This window comes from Rhizomucor pusillus, assembly GCF_041956525.1.
Source record: "Rhizomucor pusillus strain CBS 183.67 unplaced genomic scaffold VTP01scaffold_6, whole genome shotgun sequence".
Classification (NCBI taxonomy): domain Eukaryota; kingdom Fungi; phylum Mucoromycota; class Mucoromycetes; order Mucorales; family Lichtheimiaceae; genus Rhizomucor; species Rhizomucor pusillus.
In genome coordinates, this window is record NW_027192148.1 from 612,648 (window position 1) to 637,585 (window position 24,938).

General features: G+C 47.1%; 10 protein-coding genes across 10 annotated transcripts; 6 read left to right on the plus strand and 4 right to left on the minus strand.

Moving 5' to 3' along the window:
• Positions 1 to 79: 79 nt before the first annotated feature.
• Positions 80 to 1,933, plus strand: VTP01DRAFT_9152 (uncharacterized protein; the record flags this gene model as incomplete). Its single annotated transcript, XM_069388353.1, has 4 exons — positions 80 to 152; positions 220 to 311; positions 423 to 568; positions 655 to 1,933. The coding sequence occupies 4 exons, from the start codon at positions 80 to 82 to the stop codon at positions 1,931 to 1,933; spliced, it is 1,590 nt and encodes a 529-aa protein (XP_069240658.1).
• A 179-nt stretch (positions 1,934 to 2,112) lies between these two features.
• Positions 2,113 to 3,024, minus strand: VTP01DRAFT_9153 (uncharacterized protein; the record flags this gene model as incomplete). Its single annotated transcript, XM_069388354.1, has 5 exons — positions 2,113 to 2,233; positions 2,315 to 2,522; positions 2,588 to 2,653; positions 2,725 to 2,898; positions 2,961 to 3,024. 5 exons carry the CDS (start codon positions 3,022 to 3,024, stop codon positions 2,113 to 2,115), a joined length of 633 nt encoding a protein of 210 aa, XP_069240659.1.
• Positions 3,025 to 4,366: 1,342 nt separating this feature from the next.
• Positions 4,367 to 5,962, plus strand: VTP01DRAFT_9154 (uncharacterized protein; the record flags this gene model as incomplete). The annotated part of the gene is made up of 7 exons (XM_069388355.1): positions 4,367 to 4,635; positions 4,699 to 4,923; positions 4,992 to 5,321; positions 5,379 to 5,525; positions 5,578 to 5,692; positions 5,758 to 5,832; positions 5,894 to 5,962. The coding sequence occupies 7 exons, from the start codon at positions 4,367 to 4,369 to the stop codon at positions 5,960 to 5,962; spliced, it is 1,230 nt and encodes a 409-aa protein (XP_069240660.1).
• Positions 5,963 to 6,409: 447 nt separating this feature from the next.
• Positions 6,410 to 10,033, plus strand: VTP01DRAFT_9155 (uncharacterized protein; the record flags this gene model as incomplete). The annotated part of the gene is made up of 9 exons (XM_069388356.1): positions 6,410 to 6,530; positions 6,597 to 6,823; positions 6,896 to 7,043; positions 7,114 to 7,273; positions 7,339 to 7,533; positions 7,594 to 7,786; positions 7,870 to 8,404; positions 8,470 to 9,844; positions 9,904 to 10,033. 9 exons carry the CDS (start codon positions 6,410 to 6,412, stop codon positions 10,031 to 10,033), a joined length of 3,084 nt encoding a protein of 1,027 aa, XP_069240661.1.
• A 619-nt stretch (positions 10,034 to 10,652) lies between these two features.
• VTP01DRAFT_9156 (uncharacterized protein) lies at positions 10,653 to 13,119 on the plus strand (the record flags this gene model as incomplete). Its single annotated transcript, XM_069388357.1, has 2 exons — positions 10,653 to 10,983; positions 11,066 to 13,119. 2 exons carry the CDS (start codon positions 10,653 to 10,655, stop codon positions 13,117 to 13,119), a joined length of 2,385 nt encoding a protein of 794 aa, XP_069240662.1.
• Positions 13,120 to 13,508: 389 nt separating this feature from the next.
• On the minus strand, positions 13,509 to 15,410 carry VTP01DRAFT_9157 (uncharacterized protein; the record flags this gene model as incomplete). Its single annotated transcript, XM_069388358.1, has 2 exons — positions 13,509 to 14,411; positions 14,478 to 15,410. The coding sequence occupies 2 exons, from the start codon at positions 15,408 to 15,410 to the stop codon at positions 13,509 to 13,511; spliced, it is 1,836 nt and encodes a 611-aa protein (XP_069240663.1).
• A 663-nt stretch (positions 15,411 to 16,073) lies between these two features.
• Positions 16,074 to 18,152, plus strand: VTP01DRAFT_9158 (uncharacterized protein; the record flags this gene model as incomplete). Its single annotated transcript, XM_069388359.1, has 3 exons — positions 16,074 to 17,873; positions 17,949 to 17,964; positions 18,025 to 18,152. 3 exons carry the CDS (start codon positions 16,074 to 16,076, stop codon positions 18,150 to 18,152), a joined length of 1,944 nt encoding a protein of 647 aa, XP_069240664.1.
• A 110-nt stretch (positions 18,153 to 18,262) lies between these two features.
• Positions 18,263 to 18,917, minus strand: VTP01DRAFT_9159 (uncharacterized protein; the record flags this gene model as incomplete). Its single annotated transcript, XM_069388360.1, has 3 exons — positions 18,263 to 18,353; positions 18,411 to 18,523; positions 18,900 to 18,917. 3 exons carry the CDS (start codon positions 18,915 to 18,917, stop codon positions 18,263 to 18,265), a joined length of 222 nt encoding a protein of 73 aa, XP_069240665.1.
• A 425-nt stretch (positions 18,918 to 19,342) lies between these two features.
• Positions 19,343 to 19,921, plus strand: VTP01DRAFT_9160 (uncharacterized protein; the record flags this gene model as incomplete). The annotated part of the gene is made up of 3 exons (XM_069388362.1): positions 19,343 to 19,504; positions 19,580 to 19,783; positions 19,847 to 19,921. 3 exons carry the CDS (start codon positions 19,343 to 19,345, stop codon positions 19,919 to 19,921), a joined length of 441 nt encoding a protein of 146 aa, XP_069240666.1.
• A 1,052-nt stretch (positions 19,922 to 20,973) lies between these two features.
• On the minus strand, positions 20,974 to 23,034 carry VTP01DRAFT_9161 (uncharacterized protein; the record flags this gene model as incomplete). The annotated part of the gene is made up of 1 exon (XM_069388363.1): positions 20,974 to 23,034. The coding sequence occupies one exon, from the start codon at positions 23,032 to 23,034 to the stop codon at positions 20,974 to 20,976; it is 2,061 nt and encodes a 686-aa protein (XP_069240667.1).
• Between the last annotated feature and the right edge of the window lie 1,904 nt (positions 23,035 to 24,938).

The following is a 24,938-nucleotide window of genomic DNA, read 5'->3' on the forward strand; positions in this document are numbered from 1 at the left end:
TGATGTACCCACACATTTTTTTCTCTTGCTTTTTTCCCTCTTTCTACTCTCTCTCTTTTTTTTTTCTCTTCGGCACTTGATGTCCGGTACCTGCATCTCGGCGGATACGACGGCGATGATGGCAGAATGCTCTGTAACTGCTTCTTCCCAAGGTATGCGCGGCCTTACAAAAGGAAGGAGTGCGCTTCATGCATTTCATCTAATTTATCAGGACTGTAGAACCCGCTTCAGCTTTTTTGAAGCTTCCGGACGAGCTTCAGATCAAAATTCTTGGCCAGCTTCCAACGTATGACCTTTTAAAAGCAACCGCGGTATGCTATGCTGGGAGAAAGGGGGTAGGGGAGGGTTTGCAAAAACATGAACCCGGGTTGTCGATAAGGCACAACAAGTCGAGAGAGTATTAATGGCAGGCGAACAACCAGGTATGTCGAAAGTGGAGGAATCTCGCGCTGGATGGGAGTCTTTGGACACAGATCGATGCAACGCCTTTCTACAGCACCATTCCTGCTGAGCAATTGCTAAAGATCGCCGTATCGGCTGGCAAATTTCTCAGGGTGATCAATCTGAGGTAGGTGCGACGATAAACTGCCCGCGCCGGAAAAGCGATGTTTTGATAAACAAAGAAGTTTACATTGTTATTGTTGGCGAGAGCAGAGGATGCGTCCAGGTGACCGGCCACGCGTTGCGAACATTGTCTGATCATTGTCCAAACATACAAGTATTACAGCTTAAAGATTGCAGAGGTTTATCGACTGCAAGCATCACATGTTTTCTGGAGAAGGCTCATCACTTGCGAAGCTTGGATCTGTCAGGGCTCGATAGTATAAAGAACATGACGCTTCAGATGGTCGGGCAGCTGACTCTACTTGAGAAACTGAATCTTGGATGGTGCCGTAACATCACGGGTCACGGCATGCTTGCTGTGGCAGCTGGATGCCGGCGATTGCGTTATCTCAAACTTAACGGATGCCCTCAGCTCGAGGAGCCGACCTTGAAAGCATTGGGGGAAGGTCTGCCGGAATTGCGTCAGCTCTGTTTAGCATCATGTACTACCCTCAACGACGCCGCACTCTCTGCGTTTCTAAAGACGACCCGGGCGCCGTTGTCGCATCTTAATTTAACCAATTGTGCTCACCTATCGGACGCTTCGCTCAGGCACATTGCGCAGCACTGCACTCACTTGTCGCATCTGGACCTAGCAGGCTGCGTCTCGCTAACAGATCAGGGATTTTCTTATCTGTCGCCGCGGTTACGGACTCTTGAGCATCTGGATCTCGAGGATCTTCAACAAATTACAGGAGTGACAGTGAGAGCACTTGCTGCACATCAGACACGTTTGCGCCGGTTATGCCTATCAAATTGCACGCGAATTGCAGATGACGCTGTCATTTATTTGGTCAAAGATGGTGTTTGCAAGCAACTGCGCCATTTGGAGCTCGATAATTGTACAATTACAGACAATGTATTGGATACCATCGCTACCATGCTAGCACAGCAGCAACAGCAACACGAAGAAACTTTTTCATCATCATCGCCAACCAACTCTTTTGACTCGAATTTCAGTTTCTTTTCTGCATCAACATCCTGCTTGATGAATGTTCAGCAACGGAGAAGGCTAAGCGTCGAGGTACTAGATTGTTCAAATATTACAGAATATGGTGTGCGCTCTGCATTGAGAAAAGCAGGGCCGCTGCTGCAGATCAAGAGTTTCTATTCATGGCGATCGGATTATGCAGACGACGACGATGATGATGATGATGAATTTCACGAGGCGTCACAGCGGCATCATCACCAGCATCAAAGCCCCAGTCCGTCTGCCCTCACGAGACATCGATCACCCCGCAGACGATACAACACTGTAGGTCGACAGAGGAGACGCCGTGAGATCGTCGGAGGTCAACCACACGCTGCTGCAAATTGCATCATTCTGTAGCATTCGATATTTGCTAACGAGATGAATTGATCCACTCTCACCACTATGCATCATCCATTTGTCTATATTTATACATCTTGGCTCAGTTTTTTCTTTCTTGCACTCAGCAAAGGGAAATACAATATATAATATATATAAAGTATATAGAGTTTTTATACGATATTTGTAGTAACATGTTGTTACTGACAGCAAGGAGGGCCGGAACTGCCACTACTCTTTGCCGGTGTGGTATCCAGTTTGACTTCTTCTCGTCGAATCTGTTGTGTCTGTTGGGTATCAAACTGACGTTTCTTAATATCCCTACATTCGCACTCTGTGTGTGAGCAGCAGAAGCAGCAGCGGTGGCGGTGACAGCTTCAAATTAATCAGACTTCTCTTTACCTAGCCAGATCAAAGAATGCTTGCTCGACACCAATGTTTGCCTTGGCGCTGGTTTCAATAAAGCCGATGCCAAGTTCGTTGGCGAGTGCCTGCCCTTGCTCGGTGGAAACCACCCTTTTATCTTCCATGTCGCACTTGTTGCCAATCAGGATCTTGTTGACTCCCTCGTTGGCATGCTGCTCGATATTTGAGAACCAGTTTCGAACGTCTATATGAAAAGTCGATCTTGTGAATCACGTGCGTCTTATCAAGGCTAAAGTGCATGAGACTTACTGCCAAAGGATTTTTCATCCGTCACGTCATATACCAAGAGAATGCCCATTGCTCCACGATAATATGCTAATCGAGATAAAATGAACTTGTTTAGATTTTTCTAGTTTATCGCCGCGTTGGGTGCGCATTCTCTCTACCGGTCGTGATAGTCCGGAACCGTTCTTGTCCCGCCGTGTCCCAAATCTGCAGCTTGATGCGTTTGCCATCAAGCTCAATGGTCCGGATTTTGAAGTCTATGCCAATTGTCGTAATAAAAGATGGTGTGAACGAGTCATCGGAGAAGCGGAGCAGTAGGCAGCTCTTGCCCACACCTGCGTGGCAAAACAAAGGGTTACAAGGGGGTGGCTGTACGTGTCTTGGTTTTACTACTTGCCGGAATCGCCAATAAGTAAGAGCTTAATGAGGTGATCGTAAGAGGCGCTTTTGGCGGTAGTCATGTTGAAGAACAGCAGCAGCAATAGCAGAAAGGTCGGGTTCCCTCGAGGCACAACCACTAAAACTCGCACTCCGCTATTCACTGGAGTAAGTCTAACTGTAGTGATCTTATCTTTACAGCATGTATTCGCTTTCTCTTTTTGCAAGGTATATTCAACATGTTAATACACAAATAGCAATCAGAGATGGTGCGAGAATACAGTTGCATAATTGAGGCAAGAGATTGATTGATTCAAGAGTACAGTGTAAATAACATGCATAATTCATCGATGTATTGTTGACAAGCGTGCTAAAATCTCCCAATCCTTCCCATCGAAAGTCGACAATGCTTCTGTTCAGATTATGTAGATGACTTTTCTCTTCCCTCTATATTCTTCTCTCACCATTCCTGTATGTGCTCGATGCTATGCCTCGTTCTAAGGACACACTCCTACGGAGCACGCGGTTTTAACTACAGCGATGGCTATCTCTCTCTTTCCTAGATTTCTAATAGCTGGTGCAGGCTGGTCTCTCTCTTCATGATTACTAGGAGTCCAGGTTAACCTATAGAAGGTTAAGAGAAGAAGAGAAGAGAAGATGAGCATTGTGTGCGAGAGAATGGAGGCCCTCAACACCGAAACCGGACTTTGGATAGTGTCAAGTTCTACCCGTCCATTGGCGTCTCCGTCATCATGCCGCCGATATCTTTGCCGACGGAGAAGGATCTCTCGGCAAAACTTGTGTTTTCAGATCGACCTTGGACAAGACGGCAATTGACGTAGTCCCGCTGCGTCTGGATGTGCGCACTAAAGAGTATGTGACGCGTATTATAGAATGACAAGGTTGCGTCGGTATCCTTCATCAGAGTGCTGCCGGCGCCGCCGACGAATAAAAGACTTTCAAGGGGTATGTGAGAGTGTGTGAGAATGATGACCGCATGACACTGAATGACTTGCTTTTTTTTTCCCTCCACCGCGCCTTGGTCTGGTTTTGGCTTGGACGTTTCTCTCTCTTCCTGCTTCTTCTCTTTCCCCTTGCATCCGCGGACCCCGTCCCCTTTTCCAAAAAGCCAACAGAATACAGAGAACCGTCCACCAAAGTATGTGTTTTACTGTGCTTCTTCCTCCATCCAACTAGTCTGAAATGCCCTTACTTTCTCCAGTCAGTCAACAGCCTGCAAACGCCTCCACCAACTTTTGGACAAACCTTTATCTTGTCGTCGTCCTCCCCTTTCGGCTCACAAAGGCTTTCCTCCTCCTTTGTTGCTCCCATCGGGTGGTCATAGCTTGTGCCTGCCTTGTCCTTTTCCCAGTCTTTATCTTTACAACTCTCGTGTCAAGTCTGATTGCTTCCGTGTTAAATCACATGGTCTTCCATTCCACTTCACAAATTCATCGGACTCCGTTCCCTTCCTCTTCTTCCTCTTCCTCTTCTTCCTCCTCCTCTTCCGCATCATCCTCCGCCTCGCACAATTCTTCTGCCATGGATGAAGATAACAGCGACCGCGAAAGCACAGAGTATCCCCGGGACGATATGGATTACTGGCTGCAGAGATGCTCGATATGCTTTGAGGCACAGCTCGACCTCTGTCTAGAGTATTGCCGTGACCAGTACTGCCTAGATTGCTTCCGCAGGTATGCTTTCCCTTTTCGAATCTGACCTGCAGACGCGCTGATGCCAGAGGTACTGCATGGTAGATATGTAACTGAAGTGGTTACTTCGTCATGGGGTCTTAGTGTGACCAAGATCAAATGTCCTGTATGCCAGGATAGCATCCCACAAAGCGAATGGAGCAAGTTCGTCCCGCCCAGCGTTGTTGAACAATACAACCGCTTCAACCAGCCTTATCGCAGCTTCTCCAGATGTTGTCCGCAGTGCGAAACCGAGGTCTACCCCTGCGATTATTGCAAGTGTCCTGCAAGGTAGATTCCAGATAGAAACAGAGATACATATACTCTATCATCCGAGCTAATTTTACGTATATACGCAGCATATCAAGATCCAAGATTGTCCACGACGCCTTGAAATCTTTGCTGACAACTTGCGCGGCCGCAGACCATCGGGATGACCCGTGCCACGTTGCCTTGCAACAGGTGTGCCAGATCTTTGACCGTCAGGAGTGGACTAGTCACAGCCTTCCTGCCGTTTATGAGCGCACCATGGACGCCGTACTGACATTCTTACGCCATCTCAAAGTCTCGGACGTTGACTTGACAGCTGCCAAGAATATTTCAAAATCAATCCTACTTCTAGATATGAAACCAGATACTTGGAAAAAACTCCAATTCGCACACATTTCATACTTTCCTGTTATTGACTGGTAAGCTTCCTGAGAGAGAGATTTGGTGATAAATAGCTTACGAATATATATGCATAGTCCTACATGTCATCTTCATTTCTGCTTACAGTGCGGACATGAGCAGCATATCGGGCACACATGTGAAGAGAATCTCCAAAGAATGGTCGACAGCCGCCTTGCTTCGCCAGATGCCATAGAAACCTTCCGTTGGCAGCTCAAATACAGGTACTGTATATATTGTTTCTTGTGTCTGCTTCATTATCTGATTTTCTTAAAGCCGCCGATGCCCGAGCTGCTCCATCATGATAAACCGCGACGAGGGATGCAACAAGGTTGACTGTTCGTTGTGTGGATTCTGTTTCTGCTGGGCATGTAGATCACCGTGGTCAGAGGTACAGAAAAGGATATATATGCTGGCAATACAGTTTCGATCTGATCACGTTACTCTCCTGTGTAGAAATGCGGTTTTTATACATGTGCCGAGTCGTCCGAACAGATCATTCCGGATGCAGCAGAACTTTCTTCAGCCAAGGTATTTGGATGCAGCAGCCGATTTGTTAGACAGCGTTTTATTGATGGCGACAAAATGATAGACTGAACTTGGCGTGCCGAATGTATCTTCTATCCAAGCGCGCTTGTTGGCAAATGCCAATGCAGCCTAGTCCTAATACATCTTAGCTTACATAACGACCTACGCATCCCCCTTCTCCTCTTCTTCTTTTTATACCTTTCGCTTATCGTACTGTAAATAGCATTCTCTCCTCTCTTACTTGCGTTGCGTTTCCTACCATAAACTCATTCAATGCTGTCATTGGAACTCCCTAACTTTCTTAATTACAATTTCTGCCTTTATGAGCCGTTCTTTTATTTGCGCGTGCTGTCTTATCCTATCTTGATATTTAAGCAAGCTGGAAGTGCATATCAAAAACGAAGCATGACAAAAAGAGTATATATGCATCGCTGTTGTCATGCAAACTCCGTGACAACAAAACGTAAAACCACAATGTTAGGTCAAGTCCCAAAAAAAGGACTCGTGCGCCCATTTTTTCCAGTTGTCGGAGGACAGGAGAGAGCTTTGCTTGCTTTTTGGAGAGTTCCCTTCAAGCCCAATGGCAACAGCAAAATCAAAACAGATCGCCAAGGAAATCGAGAATGCACGCTGCTTGGGCAATTGGCAGGCCATTCCCGAGCTGGCACGGCGGTACAAGAAGCATGACCCGCAGGGAAGCAGTATGTAAAGTCCTTGTTGCACAGACGTTATAACCTGAACGCACGGCTCTTAACGCATAACTCTAGTCTTTGCACAGACCATTACTGCAGAGGCGACATTATCTCAACTGTGCAGCAATGACAAAAGACGGCAGGACGTTAGCAGCGTACATGGCCACGATACTCCTGGCGATATTGGCGTCTCTCCTCACTTGGACGCGGCCAAAGTCAAATCCTTACAACTCGAACTACAGTCCATCCTGCAAGCGAACAGCACCACCACCACCGACCGGAAACTCGCTGAACAGAAAGAGGTGTGCAGTTTATACATCAAATTGGTGGGAGATAACGGCCACGCGATTGACAATTTTTGAATGTGTACATAGTTTGCAAAAATTATCCTAGCACGATCTTACTATGAAACTGGAGATTACAAGGCGGCGCTGGATATTGTCCAACATCTCGCTTTTGACAAGTCCAGTGTCAGCACCGGATATAATTTCATCTTGTTTTTACAAGCGAGGACGATTAAAGGTATATATATATGCAGAGACGGTGTGTTGCCAACTTACCAAGCTGACATCCTATTTCCCTTTTTCGGTAGCGGTTTGCCTGGAAATGACGGGAGATATTGCATCCAGTATAGACAGCTACGCCGGCATTGCTTCGCTTTTGGTGGACATCCAGTCTGCAAAAGAGCGAGTCCTCATTGACTGGGCAGAGCATGGATTGTATCGAGGATCTTTGATATCGCTTGGCAACAAGTATGTCTCACTATGAATCTCGTACTCAAATTATCCTTTTGTATATTCATGCATTTTTATCATAGGAATCTCGCACCGCCTGCATCGATACTCGGAATCCTCAGAGTATACCAGCGCATCACTGCGGCGCAAAATATTGCATGGCGACTAGCTAAACGTTTGAACGTGGCACGATACTCCTTTGATTATCTAATAGACATTTACCGTCAAGGAAAATACACTGCAACTGCAGCGGAGCAAACCAGCGGAAAACAGGATAGGTAACTGTAGAATGTCGTTTTGACCCGGAACCATGAACTAAAGCTTTTTTTTCATGATAGAATCGATGACTCGTCCATCTTTGTCACCGAAATAATTGGATTGCATACCATTTATGAGAAAATGCTGGCTGCAACCTCAACGATACCCCGTCCAAACCAGCTTAATATACCTGTCTTGGAATATGCTGATCAAGTCGCGGCGACGATTGCTCTTCGACGATGGACTCCTTGGGAACTGAAAGGTTTCGTCGATGTATGTGTCCTTATCTCAGAATGTACAATACAACGACATCGGCAATTTATGTTTTTGACGAAAAACTTTTTGCGTGATGATAGATATTATATCGAATATTGCAAAGGACGTTCAATTCAGCGCGAGTTACCCGTCATCTGTTCAACGCACTTGTGACATTAGGAGAATACGAAGAGGCACACCATGCATATCGCACCTATCTTTTCCTAATCGGCTTATCATCTGAAGCTCAAGATCAATCACGCACTACAGGGGAAGCGCTTGCGCGGGATAGAGAAGGGCGCAACGTTCCTTTACCGATTGCAAAGAAGGAGCAAATTGAAAAGATCATTGTGGAAAGCCGCTGCAAAGTTGACGGAGCAGCTAGACGATCTTTGGCTTCGCAGCGTAGCTTGGAACAGGAGTGTGTGGAAGATATCTTGCAAACACTGTTGACCGGCATTACCATGCTATACAGTAGCTTGTATCGCAGCGCAGATGCTGTAGAGTTATCTGAACTTGCTGTTATGATATATGAGTTATCGTCGTCAGGGTGTCAAAGTCGGAAGAATTGGACTGCGCTTGGATCACGGGTATACTGCATAGCAGGCGCTGCAAATAGCTATTTGGCCAGCCAAGGTGGGCAATTTATACCTCCATATATCCAGATAATATGCTAAGCAAGAAAACCCGGTGGATAATAGTTGTCGATCCAGTTGCAAGACCAAAGTATCACGAAAAAGCGCAAAAGTACCTTGAAAAATCTGTCGATATTGATCCATCAAATTGGAGAGCGTACTATCAGCTTGCACTGGAACAAAGCGAGATCCGGGATACTCAAAAAGCTATGCAGTCTATTGGACGGGCGTTGCAGTTGAATCCTTCAGACATTTCATCTTGGCACTTATTGGTGCTTTTATGCTCATGCCCAGTGCAAGGCAACTTGAAACGTGCCTTGGAAGCCTGCCAAATGGGCCTGGAAAGAGCCCGAGAGCTCAAGATTTCCTCACAACTAGAAAACGACAATGTTTTTGACCTAGGTGCACTTGCAGATTTTGACGAGTCTGAACAACACATATTGCTTCAAATGACGTATACAATGCTTTGTGCGAAGCTGTACGGTCCAGAAGAAGCGTTGCGTTTACAACAAGATGTTTTCGCAACGTATACCAGAATAGCAGTGCCGGAAACGGGGAGCGAATACTCGCAAGCAATGACAGGCCTGTATGAGCGACCAAAAGGAATGGTTGTGTCAGGGTCGCTGGAAAATTTAAGCGAAAACACTATCAGCGATGACGGCAGCAGCAACCAGAGTCCTTCAAGAGAGCAGCGACAACATAACGGAAGCACTAGACTTTCCCAACGATCCTCGTCGCAAAGTTTGAAAACAAGCAGTGACGAGGGCAGCAATACTCCTCCTCCAACAGCAACAACGCAGCAAAGCCATAATCACAAACGCCTACATCCTCCTCACTTGCATCTTTTCCGCTCGAAAAGTCGCATGAAAGCTCGAAAAGATCCTACCACTAACGGTGCAGCAACCAACGATGAAAAGAAACATGCATCGTTGTACTCTGCAACCAACGGAACTCAGACTGGTTCGCAACCTGGATCGTTGTCGTCGTTGCAAAGCGCGGCGGCCATGTCTCTTAGCAGCACGCGATCCATTGTTACACAAGGAGATGCACAGCACATGGCGCCACATCATCCCACTACGCGATGGCGTCTCCGACTGCGGCGCTCCTCGCGGATCCTTTGCCAGCTGTGGCTCCTATCAGCTGCATATTTCTTGCAACTCGGCCGTCTCGATGAAGCGCAAAAAGCAATAGAGGAAGCCGAAAATATAAACTGGACGTCGCACGCAGGAGTGTGGTGCATGCTAGGACGGCTGAGATTAGCGGAGGGCAACAAGGAAGGGGCCATTGCATCGTTCCAGAAAGGATTTGCATGCGACCAAAACGACAATGATTGTAAACTTTGGCTGGCCAAAACGTTCATGGAACTCGATGATCTCGAAGTCGCAGAAGGGCTCCTCGATAGGATCACCAAGGAAACCGGGTGGGATAACCCAGACGCCTGGTAAGTTCTGTTACCTGGTGGTCCCCCTTTACCTTACTTAATCGTCGCTTTTAATTTAGGACCTGCCTTGGGAAGATTTTTAGCATCACTGCGCGTCCAGACCGAGCCAAAGATTGTTTCTTTTACGCGCTCGAGCTAGAGCAGACACAACCTATCCGCCCATTCTCCATACTTCCACGTTGTAAATAGATTTTTTTTCTTTCTTGATTACTTTACGTTTTGCAGCTGCATAGAGCGCTTTCCTCGTTTAATTTCTTGGATTTTTCGCCATACCTAAAAAAGAAACTGTAATACCACTTGGTGAGACTTACCTTGGATTACGATAGCGATCACAGTTCACTTTTTATCTTGTGTGTATACATTCGTACGTACCTCGAGAAACGGATGTTGCGACCATGAATCCTATTACTTTAAACATTTTGCCGCATCGAGACGACTTGATCCAGTGTATTGAAACCCGATCAAAAGAAAGAGTAAAAAGAATGGAATTGCAAATATCCATTACGTTGCAGATCCCAAAGTATAAACAAGGTTCGATGGGGCTGATGACAGTATTAGCAAAGTACTACACGGTGCAACGTGAGTTTTACCTTTTTTTGCCCTAAATGGTTTATTTCGGGCGCCTGATGGGCCCAGAAAAAAATTAAAAGGCTGATTTTTTAGCACGCTACGTTATTTTTGTCGCATCCATCCGGGCACCCACGTTTCCAACTTTCGTCGTACTCTTCCTTCATTCCTACTACTTTCGTTCAGCTACATTCCTTTCATTCTTTCGACACTCTCACGTGTGTGTATATGTCTAGTACCCATGGTGCCTCCTCCTAACAGCGTCGACTACAACAAACACTACGAGCTCCCTTTTACGCAACACTTTCCCTCCAGGTACAGACGCTCATCAGGATCTTCGCTCATCCCTCCCGTCATCAGCTCAACTTCAAAAAAAAGTGCCTCGTCCTGGTCACATCCTTTCGAGACTTCTCGCTCCCAGGGCGGCTTCTCCTTCTCTCGACACCAACGAAGATGGCGCTGGTGGTCTTATCTGTCGATTTTCATCCTCTTCGTTGGTGTGTTTGAGGCTGGTGCTCTTATCACAGGTTACGCCATGTTGCGTGGACACACTTCTTCCTCCGTTCGCATAGGTAAAAATAATACGTCACGCAGGTCTCTCTCTTTAGCTGGATATTAATTATCACATCTCGCTTTTCCTTTTAAAAAAAAAAGCTCTACGAAACTACCCTTCCATTCCTTACAAACATCTCGACGTGACAACACCGACTACCTTGTCCAAAGGGACAACCGTATATCACATCACACGAGAATTCGGCCCTGCATCTGTCAACTCCATTGGTGATACCGTGACAGCGCTTGCACGAGCACAGCGAAAGTCCGGCCTTGTCAATGCTCGAATCGTGATGCCGTACTACTCGTTCTTGAAGAAAAAGTACGATATCGAGAAAGTTACTGACCTCATCATCGATGTCCGCGACAGCAAACAGCGACCGGTACCTATCGAGTTCCGTGTGTGGCGAATGAACTATGTCTTTAGTCCGCCACCTGCTCCCGCTCCAGCGAACGGTACTGTTTGGGAAATTGTCAATGGTGTCAACACAACTTCGGTCGATGATATCGAGCCAGAACCCAAGCCTGTCCCACCCACCGAATGGATCCCCGTCTACTTGATTGGCCCGGGTAACCGAAGACCATTTAGTCAAGCGTTTCGTGCAAAGAACGCGCAGTCTATCCACACAACCGTTCCCGCTGGATTGCCACAAGAGTGGAAGGATCAATTCTTTTGCAAAGCCGCTGCCGCCTTTTTGATGCATCAGGCAACCGCAGTAGATGAAGAATCTCTGTTTGCACCGATCCGTCGAGCTCCTCACATCGATGTAGTACACATCCACGGCGCCTCAAACGCGTACATTGCAAAGTACTTGCACGACAAGCTCCTCGCCGAGCAACTCGGGCCGAAACCACCTGGCGTGATATACACAATGCATGATTACATGGATGAACTCCAGTATACAAACACCATCAAGAATGTACACAAGTTTACGGACGAGCCCAATATGGCTGTCATGAAACCGTATGCATCAGGCAACCGGATTTCCATGTCGCGTCTCGGTATCGACCACGCGAGCGTGACCACAGTTGTTGGACGTAACATGGCATCTGACATTGTAGAGGGCCGCGCTCAAGTATTCCTCAAGGAGACTGTCATGGAAAGCATCCTCACTATGGCTCAGAAGCAGCGCTTTTTCGGCATCAGCAACGGTCTGGATCTCGGCAAAGTTGATCCTTTTACTGACGAAAAATTGACAACCCGCAAACTTGCATACCCGCAATACGCACTGGACCTAGTACAGAACCAGCTTCCTCTCGCCGAAGGTGGTGGTGCTGCAACAACTGCGTCTCGAACTAGCTGGGCACTAGCTGCTACACCCAATGACTATGTGACAACTTCCAAAGACCGTGCAAAGCGGTTCCTGAACCGACGCAATCTGCTGATGGAACAGGATCTGAAGCGTCCGCTTGCACTCTATATGGGCGATATTTCTCGGCACATGGATATCCTCGAGCAAGCAGCGAAGCATTTCTCGAGCTTGGGTGTAAAGTTTGTTATTATCGGACGACCTGGTGACATTCCGCTGGAAAAGCTGGAGGCGTTTGAGCAACGATACCCAGGCGACTTGATCGTCTTGCCGACTCCCAAGCAAGAACGTCAGTGGGGTATCTTTTGCCGCTCTGCAGCTGACTTTGTGTTCGTTCCTGACATGGCCGAGAATACTGGCATGTTTGCAGCCGAAGGTCTCTGGTTTGGATCTTCAGTGATTGCATCTGGCACTGGCGATATTGCCGATCATCTCATTGACCGCCCAGCTTCAGCGGCCGAAGCTGATGCTCAGAGACAAGTACGCATTGTGCGCGACAAGCAGACGCGTGCACCTACTGTAACAACCAACGAGCGCCACAATGCGTATCTGTACGGAACGATGAACACCTTGGAGGATGCGATCCAAGATGCATACAGCGATTATCAACGCATCAACGTGAGCAAAGCACTCCGGGAAGAATATGTCCTTAGAATGATCCGATCCTCCATGACGTTGCTGTGGGATCGCGATAACCAGCACACTGGACCGTTGCACGATTATCGGCGCGTCTATGAAATCGCATTGGCTGACCGCACGTTGCCAGCACTGAATAGACACGAAATCGAGGAAGAGGAAGCACTGCTGCAACGGTTACGACCTCAGCTACAACATTCCGACAGTTGAGCTGTCCTTTTGTAAGATTGCCTTTTTTCTTGTTTTTGCGTGTCTTTTCCTTTCGTCTCTTCTACTTTTTTGTTGTTATTTAACTGCCATGCCACCACCAACCCACGACTACATACCATATTCACACGACCGATCCACGTACACGTACACACACACGCACACACACAGACACAAAACATTCGACCTCTTGTTGCATTTATAAAATATAGCACACTGTAGAAAATCGCGCATTGTCAAAATAAAGAAAAACGGAAAATATACAACAAAGGAGACGCATTGATGGTAACGTGTAGCGTAGATGGTGTGTGTGTATGGGACAGAAATGCTACAGAGGATGAGAAACACCCAGGGGGAGGACGAGAAGGTTGAGCGCGCGCGGCTTCACATGTCTACCCAAAGTGGTACCGGTTCTGCCCGGACTCGTACGAAAATTGAAACTGCTGCTGTTGCTGTTGCTGGTGGTATGCATGCCACGTGGGATGCTGCGCCCAAGATGGTTTAGACGAGTTTATCTTGCTACATGTCGTGGCAGGAAGATATCCACTTGTCAGTTGGATCGGCGTCGGCGAGAACAAGGCATCTTTGTCGGCCATCAGTGATGTGGAAGTAGTAGTGGATTGGGTCGAAGATGGGGGTAGGCTGTGATTAACGTTACTATGGTTAATGGTATTGTTGCTGCTGAGATTTGACGATGAGGCGGTTGATGCAAGGGAAGATGGATAGGATAGTTGCGACGGTGAGATGAAAATGGTGTTGTGTAGATTCTTGATATTATTGTTGCTGCTACTGGAGCTGCTGTCGTTATCCTGATTCACATTGCTATTCAAAGTTGTTGCAGCAGCAGCAGCATCGAGATCCATGTGGAGCAAAGCCGACAGATTGTCCATGTCCAGCTGTGGTTGTCGTTGCTGCTGGACAGCAGCAGACTGGGCCGCCCGGGGATTGCTGTTGCAAGCAGAAGTAGTAACCGGCTCAAGACTCGGAGTAGGGTCTACATCGCTGGTAGTACTTGGAAAAGACTGATCAATCTCTTTGAGTCCTTGCAACCGGCGCCATCGGTTTGTCGTCCGCTGCAGACTAAAATCGATTGTCAGGAACCAAAACTTTTTGAAGAACTCTGGAGGCAGCTGCCAGTTGGCGGCAACGGCCGGGTCGCCGCCGTGGAAGACGGAGCCAGTTAGCAGGCATTGGAAACATTCATCGAGGTCAAACTGGTCTCTAAACAGGATCATGCGATCTCGCATATGAGAGGTCGGGATGAGGTCGATGCGTGGGTCGTGTGGGACAGTGAGCTGGAGTTAAGTTTCCGGTAAGTTTCCTTTTCACAATCGTAGTAGAACAATAAAGTTTTGTAATACCTGCAGCAGAGTCGGCTGTATAGCGAAAGGTAGCGATTTCGTTCGACACACGGCAGCTTGCAACCGCAGCCTCAACCTTAATGTCTGGATAGCTGCCAAATTTGATGTGACGGGTTCGGGTGAGAGCATGACTGGATGTGGAGGAGCGGGTATATCGTCCACAGCTGCGGCGGAGGAGGAATGATTGCTCTTGGGAGAGACTGGGGTAAGATCAGGTATAGAAATCCGCTGCTGCGGGTCAGCAGCAGCGCTGCTTGATTGATGGAAGAAAGGTGAGTGAATGCTAGAGTTGGATGCGGGCCGCACGCCGTCTTCTGTAACAATAATCGATCCAGAAGACACGTAGCGATCACCGCGGATGCTACGCTTGTGGTTGTCCAGTTTGTGGAAAGTCGCTGGAAACTTGTTTTTGGCATTGACGTCAAGGTAGGAGGCGATGGGTTCGGGAATAGATTGCGCAAGCACAGACAATGCCTGGTCGTTGATGTACGGGCTGTGCTGCGGAATGACAAGATTGTGCTGGTAACAAACAAGTTGCAGCGAGAGAACTATACCCTTCAAGTACCAGTTCTCTGATCGCAAAGTGTCATTGTCAACTTTGAGCTGTTCATTCTCACGATACAGCTTGTCGCGTTGCTCCTGCACCTGCTTAATTGTTGTTTCAAGCTCACGCAGGTGGCGTTCTTTGCGCTCTCGAAAGGCGCGCTGTGCTGCACGGTTCTGCGCTTTCCGAAGAGCCGGTGAAGCAGGATTTGGTTTTCGGCCGGGTTTCTTTTTGATCTTGAGTGGAGGATCTGCTGCTGCTGCTGCTTGTTGTTGTTGTGAGGGGTTATTACCGCTGCTATTGTTGTTATCCTTGTTGTTACTGTTGCTGCTGGTGGTAGAGGATGGGCTTGATTCCCTGTTTTGATCGTCTGTATCCATAGACTCCATTTGGGAACGGTTGAAGGGCAAAGGAAGGGAAGCTGGGAAGAGAAAGGCAAAAGAGTTTAATTGATAAAGTGCTCCAAGAGAAATCTGCGTGTGGGGTCAACCAACGTCCGAACTTCCTGTGTAACCCTTTTCGACGAATGGAAGCTTGATGCCTAGAACCCGCTCGCTCCTCCTACGCTGCTGTTGCTGCTGCTGACGCTACGCTTGCAGATACACACGGGGTCGTTGCCGCCGCCTGCGCAGTTAAAAATGGCCATGTGAGCTATTTCCGTGTGCACACCTCTGGTTATGCAAGGCCCATGTAAACAATGGCTTTGCCGATGCATCGCAGCAGTGGCAGCAAATAGTATCAGGAACCAGCAAACAGGCTCCCTGCTTGCAAGTTGTGGCAACAGTTCACCGTCAATACAATCTAAAATTGGTATTGGACCCTATTTATTTCTCGTCTTCCCATATTTGCGTTGCCTGAGCCCAGCGAAAGCGAATGTAGGCTGTGTTTGCATAAGATCCTATAAAATTAGAGAGCATCAGGCCATCCTTTTTTGCTGAGCAATTCTAACAAGCTTGATCTCTCCATCACCATTATCCATTGCTCTTTTCCTTTATACTCTCCTCGCTTATCATCATTATAATCAACCTTATTACCCGAGACATAACGAATCCATGAAGACTTACTGCGCACTCTTGTTGCTGACATTCTTCTGGATGTTTGGCCAAAGCTCTCCTACTCCATCCTGCAATCAGCATCGTCCTGAAGAGAACATTCGCTTCTACGAGCTGAATATTACGCGTGAAATACTCAATCCGGACTGCTCTACCTACCACGGACCCAAACTGGTCGTCAATAGCCAGTTGCCGGGACCTCCCATCAAGTTAATAGCAGGCGAGCGGGTGCGTGTGCTGGTCCGTAATTTGCTTCCAAAACACAGTGAAGGCGCCATCAGTGACAAAAATAGGCACACCATTGACAACAATGTTACCGCTACAAGCAGCGATTCCCAATTCTTTCAAGATTCAGCTATGGGTGGTTCATCTAATGATATCAGCATTCATTTCCATGGGATCCGACAAAACGGTTCGGTGGATGCAGATGGCGTGCCATTCCTCACTCAAAAGCCGATACCTCCCGGAGGCGAGCTTCTCCAAGAATTCCAAGTGATTGGACAATCAGGCACTTATTTCTATCACGCGCACGTTGGTACCTCGGTTGAAACGGTGTTTGGTCCATTGATAGTCTACGAATCCAAGGATGCTGAGCCGCCGCAGCAGCATGCTGACAACAACAAGAGGAAGAAGAAGACTGCTAAGCTTACGGCTGGACCGTACACGTATGACGAGGACCGCATACTTATGATCAGCGAATACTGGCACCGCACGCAGCAAGAGTTTGAAGATTATATACTTGGCCCTAACTTTGCTGGTATCCCGGAAGCTGACAGCATTCTCATCAATGGACGCACTATCTTTAATATTTCAGATATCTACAAGTCAGAAATGTGCCCTGGTTACCCTGTAATACAAGTCGAGCCTGGCAAGACATATAGACTCCGTGTGATTGGAGCCACTGCTTTCCGAACGGTTGGTCTCGCTATAGCACACCACAAGTTGACGGTCATTGAAGTGGACGGCGAGCTTGTCGAACCATACAAGGTGGATTATCTTGAAGTGACTGCCGGGCAGCGATTCTCGGTGCTGTTGGAAGCCAACCAGCAGCAGCAGCAGGAGGAGGCAACTGGCAAAAAGGACTTTACTATTTCCACCATCAGGATGTGGGCTGAAGGCGTGAATCCTGCTTCGAATGGGTTTGCTGTGCTTCGATACACGTGCAGCAATGATGCCAAGAATCTGATATCACCACCATCATCTCACGAGCTTGTCCTCACACCCAACAATAAATTCAATGGTTTTCCACAGCAAGATATTATTCAGTGGCAATGGTTACACATGAAGCCGGTCCATCACAGCCCTATCCTCGATGCCAAACCCGACCGAACTGTCATACTACGCGTCACCGAGGGCAATCTAGATAACGGCGGTAACCGTTGGTTCATAAACGGCATTAGTTTCATGGATCCCAAGCAAGTTATCTTGGAACAAATTTTGCGTCAAGAACGGAAGGCGCCCATAGAGATAACCGCAACGTCCTCCGGATACGATCCATATCTTGGAACTTACCCTTTGAAATACAACGAAGTGGTCGACTTTGTTCTGCAGTCGACGCATCTTCCCAAGACACCCTGCCGAAGTCATCCATGGCATATGCACGGTCACACCTTTTACGAAATCGCCTACGGCCCAGGCGACTATGATGAAAAACGGGACGGGAACTTGCGCAACGTACCCAATCCTATCGGCAGGGATGTTACCTTGGTCTACCCCATCTTGGATCCTGCTTTGGAACGCAACAACGCAACAGCCAACACCCAAGTCGGATGCGGCTGGAGCAAGATCCGCATAATTGCTGTAAGTCTGCCATTCTTCGTCTTTTCAGAAATAGTGTGGTGCTAATATGTAGCTTTTGGTCGCATACCTTTTTAGGACAATCCCGGTATCTGTAAGTATCGTACACGAACCAAAAGCAACACGAACTTTAGACTCATGTTATATGCTGTAGGGGCAATGCACTGCCACAATACCGTACATATGCTCATGGGCATGATGGTTGCTCTAGAAGAAGCGCCTGAAATCATTCCCGTGGCTCTCCAGCAACAACGACAATACTCGTCAGCGAGAATCAAGTAGCCTGTCCATATATACCAACACCGTTTATAAACACTTATAGAGAAAAATGGAATATATTTTTGTGCAACAGGAGTAGTGTGTATTTCGAATAACGTGAATGTCAACAACCTTTAGTTCAATCTTCCACCACGCAAAGCCAAGACCAAATGCAGAACGGAACCGCCCTCAATCTGATATTGACTCGCAGTCATTTCATCCGCCCTAATTGAAAGACATGTTAAGTTCTGCCGCTGCAATGGATTATCATCATCACCTTACATTTGTTTACCGCCATAAATGAGACGCTGCTGAGGAGGCGGGATACCTTCCTTCTCTTCTACACGCTCCTTAATGCGAGCAATCTTATCGTTTGGCTCGATATCGATTTCGATCTACTCAAACGGACATGTAAGGTGGGTAAAGTCAAGGGAGAGGATACAAACGAGTCCTATCTACCTCTTTGCCGGTCAAGGTCTATAAAGGAAAAAGGGGATGTGATTAGTAACCTAATACTAAATACCACCATATAGAAACAAGGAAGAAAAGAGAGAAAAAGAAAATGGATTATGCAAATGTCAAGGTCAGAGTGGAGGAATCGACTGCGTGTGATTACACTTTGGCTTAGCAAAGGCTTCCCGTTACGCAAACGGGGAACAAGGATCTTATAAAAGTACCATTTGGCTGCTCTCCCATTCTTCTTGTCCGTCTCTCTTTCTCCTCTGCCCTTTGCATAGTATTCTATTGTTCGATAGAGACATGGACGCATACCTTGACTTTGATGAGCATTGTCTGCTTGAAAAGCGAGTTGCAGTGACTCGACCGGCACACGCTCCGACCACCTTTTTGACGCGTTCCTTGGAAGTTCAATGCCGCTTCCTTCCCAAAAATGGGGCTTTCCAAAATTCATGGTCCCTTGAGCGCATTTTATCTTACAAGTGTTTCTAACTCCAATCGATTGCGGCCTCACTGGCACTCTGACCCAACTGTGAGACTTGTATTGGTAACTCTATGCTGTTATCTGAGAATAACTTGGATTGTTTGCTGTTCATGCCACGGTCGACGATGTTCGTATTATTCCAGGCGGTGCATAAGCAGATAATACCACTTTTCTAGGTGAGCAGCTGAAAAGCAATGGAATGGATGAGCACTTATTTTTTATGCTTCATTGCTTGCTCGCTCTTGAGTGAGTCTTTAATTCTCGAGAAGATCTTATGTCCGAATTTGGACGGGCACGGATCACTCCTGCTGCACACAGACACACACATAACACATACTCAAGATCTGCGTCAAAAGCAGAACACGTAATGACTTATATCAATACTAGTTACTCTGACCTCGTTGAAGCTTTGAAAAAGAAACAAGTGTTACGCGAGGCAAGTCCAGTGCAAACACCAATGCGTAGAGTTCCCCTTTCACCAGCGGGCTAATCAATGATCTGCGAAATGCAGGCCGAGATCTTTGTGCCTAGCGAGCAGGGAGGATTATGGACGTGCCCGTTTTGTGAATCGCCCGAGTATACACTGAAGCTTCCAGCCAAAGACAAGATATTGCAAGTAAATCATTGTTACCGGTTAATCTCGTCGCACCTTCAGGTGCATCGAGAACATGTCCTAAAGGCACTCTCGTCAAAGGAGAAGGCACAAGCAACGAGGGTAAGGTCCTTTTTTGTAATCAAACGTAAATAGAAAAACCAAAGAGCTCAATGGCAATTACAGCAAGATCGCTCAAAGAACAGCATTCGATGGTCGGACGGTACAGTCAGCGACAATCAGTGGTATGAAAAGTCCTGACCATTATACCCCCCTTTTTTTTCCAACTCTCGATCTATTAACATACCCCTCCTTCTATCTCTTTCTTCTCTTGTTTTGCCTGGCGATTGTATACATTGAATTGCTCCTGTTCTCTTTGCGATGCCGGAAGAGGAGGTTCTGCACTTGGAGTCTATTTGCTCTTGGCACACATTGCCACGACTATCCCGCTCGATGTTACTACTGCAATGGCTAAAATATCATCGCCGCCATCTATTTCTTCTGCACATGCCATTTTACCCGAGATTTGATCGCCCTAAATTTTCATTGTTTTGCTAATGCATACTACTACCTCATCATCCATCTTGTCATATTTTTTTGTTTTTTTTTCTGTCTGTTTGCCTGTGCAATCCCCTCCTCTATGTAGTCTAAATGTTATCGCTTAAATATCCAGCTGGCAAGCATCCCCGATGGTCATATGCTGTGCATTGATGGAATAACCACTTAGGTAACGCGGGTTTGAGCAGACATTGAGGACAGTTTTTACGGGGAGAGAGCGCTGAGCCAGGATTCATAGGTGCTCATTACGTAAAATGACACGAAATTACGGTAACAGAGCATCTATTATCTAGTAGGTATCAGAATCAGGCCACTGCGCGCGCGAGACCCGTTTTTCTTGATAATTTTTCATTGGCGATGGTTTTGGAAAGCGCGATGAATCGAATTAAGCATGATTAAATTGTCCTCCCAATGAGATCGTACCCAAACAATGTCAGATCTTATTGCTTGAAGCATAAAAATGACATGATGTCCACTCTTTTATTTATTAATTAGAAGCAAGGATATATGGAACTGCTGTTGTTTAAATGGATATTTGCGGATTACAGAAGTCTAGCAGTGACGGGGTGGAGACGCATGAACTAATTTTGTTGTTATGGATTGTAATATTAATGTGTATAGCGTGGAGATATATATAAAGACATAATGTAAAAGTGTATGTTGCTTACAGGTATATATGTTGTGCTACGAGCCTGGCCCGGAATTACCGATACAAAGAGTCCAACGGGAACAAAGTGGGCCAGCAATGTAAATTGTCAGATATCTTGTTCCTTTTCCTCGTCCTCTTGTTCTTCTTCTTGATCGACTTTAGCTGACTCGTCATCTTGTTCGTTTCCGTCCATTGCTGATCGTTGTCGCTGCTGTTGCGAAGAAGTTGATATCGTTGCTGCTGTTGTTGTTGTTGTTGTTGTTGTTGTTGTTGTTGTTGTTGTTGTTTCGAATCTTGTCATAAAATTTGCAGGAGTGCTTGATATTATAGTCCGTATAGCCGTCTCGAGCTGTTGCACTTTGGCTTCCAGCTGGTTTAGCTGAAGTACAACGTCGTCGTAAGCAGTCAACATTTCTCTGTCGACGTCGGGGTGTGCGCGTTCCCTGTTCCTGCCTTGCTGCTGCTGCTGCTGCTGTTTGCTGACGGTCTTGCCACGGCGGCCGCGTTTGCTGCTACGCTGCTCTGACATTGAAGCCGAAGGTTTCGGTGGCGACGTGGAAGAGGGTGACGACCAGGTTGGTGTGTTTACGTTAAAATAGAAAGAAGGTACTGCAACGGTCGGCACCAACGGATAATGTGGAAGCTGAAAGAAATCATTCACTGGCTGCTCAGAAGAGCCACCAGATGCTAGGGCAGTAGCAGCGTGATGTTTAGAAGAGGAAGCCAATGGCGGCGGCGGCGCGGTGGTGGTGCTAGCACTATTACTGCTGTTGTTACTGTTGCTGTTGTTGTTATTGCTGCTGCCACTTCGTCCTTCAGCGCTGCGCCGTGCCTCTACGAGGACCATGAACGCGTTTCGTAAAGAGTTTAGCACAATGCATACACACGTCCATTCATCTCGCAGGTAGTGAAGCTCTTCTTCCAGCGTTGCTACTGATCTTGTTACGTGCGTTGCCGGCGCTTGCACTGCTGCTGCCGCTGCTGCAGCTTGCATTGATGGGCTGCGCTGGTCAACAGAAGTCTGATCTGACCGACTCGTTGCTGTTGTTGCAGGCAATAGTTCAGGAGATTGACGTCTTTGCTGCTGCTGCTGCTCGTGAGCCTGCGTCGTCGTTATTGCTGCTGGTGGTAGTGGATTCTGGACGACGCTGCCTTGCCGATCAGTAGAAACCGTCTCCTGAGATGGGTCGCTACCTATTCTGCGCGCTGCTGCTGCTGCTACTGCTGTGATGGTTGTGCGCCTGTGCAAGACAGGATATGATGGTCGACTTCGCGGCGGCCGTCCTCTTGCAGGGCTCAGTGAACGATATTGAGGCGATGACGGCGCAGATGATGCTTGTTCGAGCGCACGTATATTTGGCGGCCACTGCTGACGCTCACTTCCACCACTGGATGAAGTGGAGGGTGAGGGATGTGCATATGTTTGTGGTGGTGGTGCTGCAATCAGGGACTGCTGCTGATGTTGTTGCTGCTGTACATGTATTCTGTCAACTTCGCCGCCGATGGGCACGTTTCTTTGGGATATGTATGCGCTCCTGTTTCTTGGCAATGTTGTTACAGGGTAGTTTCGACCATATAAAGATGAATTTTGCATGATATGATGAGGAGAAATATGTTGAATGGATGGCGTCAGGGTTCGCAAAGGACTGTGCATTGTGTTAGTAGGATTGGATTGTTGAGCATGATAATTATGATGCTGAGGGGAAGCATAATGAGAATAATATCGCTGAAAATATTGTTGGTCTTGGTGGGGTATAAGCCTGGCATGTTGATGTGAATATGCTAGTGATAACGTTGGATTTACGGGTGTTTCTTGCTGTTGCTGCTGTTGATTGTAGCTGCTGCTGTTGCTGCTGCCAAGAGCAAATATGAAGTTTGTGTTTAGGTGCGTAGAAGTAGTAGCCGACGATTGATAATGTAAAGTGCTGTACATATTCATGTAGTTCCTCGTTGAAGAAGAAAAGCGATGGTGTTGCGGTGGTCCTGCGCTTGCCATGTTTACGGACGAGGAAGAAGAAGATGATAATGCGCCCCGATCGACAGTCGCACGGTGGATTGAAGGACCCGCGCTGCGCTGACCATGGTTTCCCCTGTTCCTGGCACTGTTGTCCCTGGCGTTGTTGCGGTTGTGCCTTCGCTTTGGTGACCTTGCTTGTTCATTTTCCATTTATTTCACCCGTTGCGTTGCGTCGTGCGCGTGCGTTCGCACCGAGAAGAGAGCGTTGCGTGGTTCGAGAGGATGGTTACTAATATCGTGTGCTATACTGGAGAAGAAGATCCGCGATCGTAATCAAAAACTATAAAAAAAATAACCCGCGTCGGCGAAGGGGGAAGATTCTGAGAAATAAACAATAAACGACGAGAGGAAAGAAGAGCAGGAAAACGCGACGAGACAAGGAGTGCGTGTATGTGTGTGAGAGAGAGAGAGAGTATACGAGAGTCAGAAACGATAGATTACGCGTAAGTGCACAAGAAAGCGTCCAGAACGATTACCATATAACCGTTTTGCCCTAGGGGACCATAAATAGAAGGCAATACGACAGTCGAAAGAGTATGCAGGGCACTGCATCGTACACACCTTTATATATATTCCCAGAATGGCAGACTCCGGCATCAAAGCGCAACGGGCAAGTAATTTCGTGTGTTTTCGGTGCGCTGCTCTCGTCGCTGCGGAGACCAGGCTTGAATGGAAAGAGCATATAATCTGTGAACCTTTTTTTAAATGTTCTCGCTCTATCCCGTGTACGAGGTGCGCTAATGATATATTGTGCCGCATTGATTGATATCTAGAGTGCGTGTTCACGTCGAACTTCTTGATGTCTGTTCTAAAAAGCTCAGGACTCGCGAGTCACACACACACCACCCTTAGTTGCTGTTGGAACCTCCTTAACGCCAGAGCTTTATTATCTGGCAGCTACATGTAACTACTCCTCCACATGCGATAAGACCGTGGCGAGTTACTTGCTATATTGTGAATGTAAGGAGTGTGAACAATTCGCGCGCAAGTGGTGGTTTCCAGTTTGACAGCTTTTCCCTTGCTCTTGGGACTGCAGTGTAGGGTGAAAAAAAATACAAGTGTGAAAGAGGATGAAAAATTTGCTCGGCCGAGAATGAGCGCGCTCTTATAGAAACTGAATGAATAACCAGCATTTATTCTCGTGATAGGTGAGTTTCAGCAAGGATGCCAGGTATAAATATATACATATACATACATACATATATATATATATATATATATATATATATATATATTGTGTTTTATATATAAACATTAACAGCAACGGCAATCTATTTTTGAGCTGTCTTGAAAGTCTCAAGAGGGTCTGTAAGGAATAGACTTTATTGCCACCCGTGTTACTGGAAACACTAGCCAAGCGATTTAAAGTCATCCGAGTCCGATGATCGCTTTCCTTTTGAGTCGGTTCAGCGAAGCTATGTTACACGAGATAGCATCGCTCATCGCCGCAGTGTGCATACCCTGCCTTGTGGTCATCTGTAATTGTGGTACATTGGCATCGTTGTCTTCCTTTCTGGGACTAGCCTCATTTGCCAGAAAATCCTCCCTGGCATGGGCCTACCAAACAGAAGAAAGATTACTGACTTAACAAGTCCGCTGCTGGGGGCATCCCTTTCCTTTTTGAAAGCATTACCGATCCGTGCTCACCCACACGCCGTGCATCTCGATAACCCATGTACATGGCTCTAGAATATATCTACTATCTCTATCTCGTGCAAATGATCTACAGGGATGAATATGTACTTGAGATCGACAAACTGGCTGGACAGGTCTGCTGCTGCTGGTACTGCTGCTGCTGTCTTTCTTCCCTTTGGCAATCACACTGCGCTGTGTAAAAATTTTGGATCGAAACTGCAACGTTATACGAACTCAAAAAGTCACCCGCGTGCCCACCGCTATCGACATCAAGAATGCTATCCAAGCGCGCAGAGAAACGTTTGTATGCGATCAATTACCAACAAACTTTAATATACACGTAAACTTCTGCGCGAGGCAGTATCGAAAAACGTGATTACAAACATGGCCGCATCGACCAAACTTCTTGCCTCCTCCTG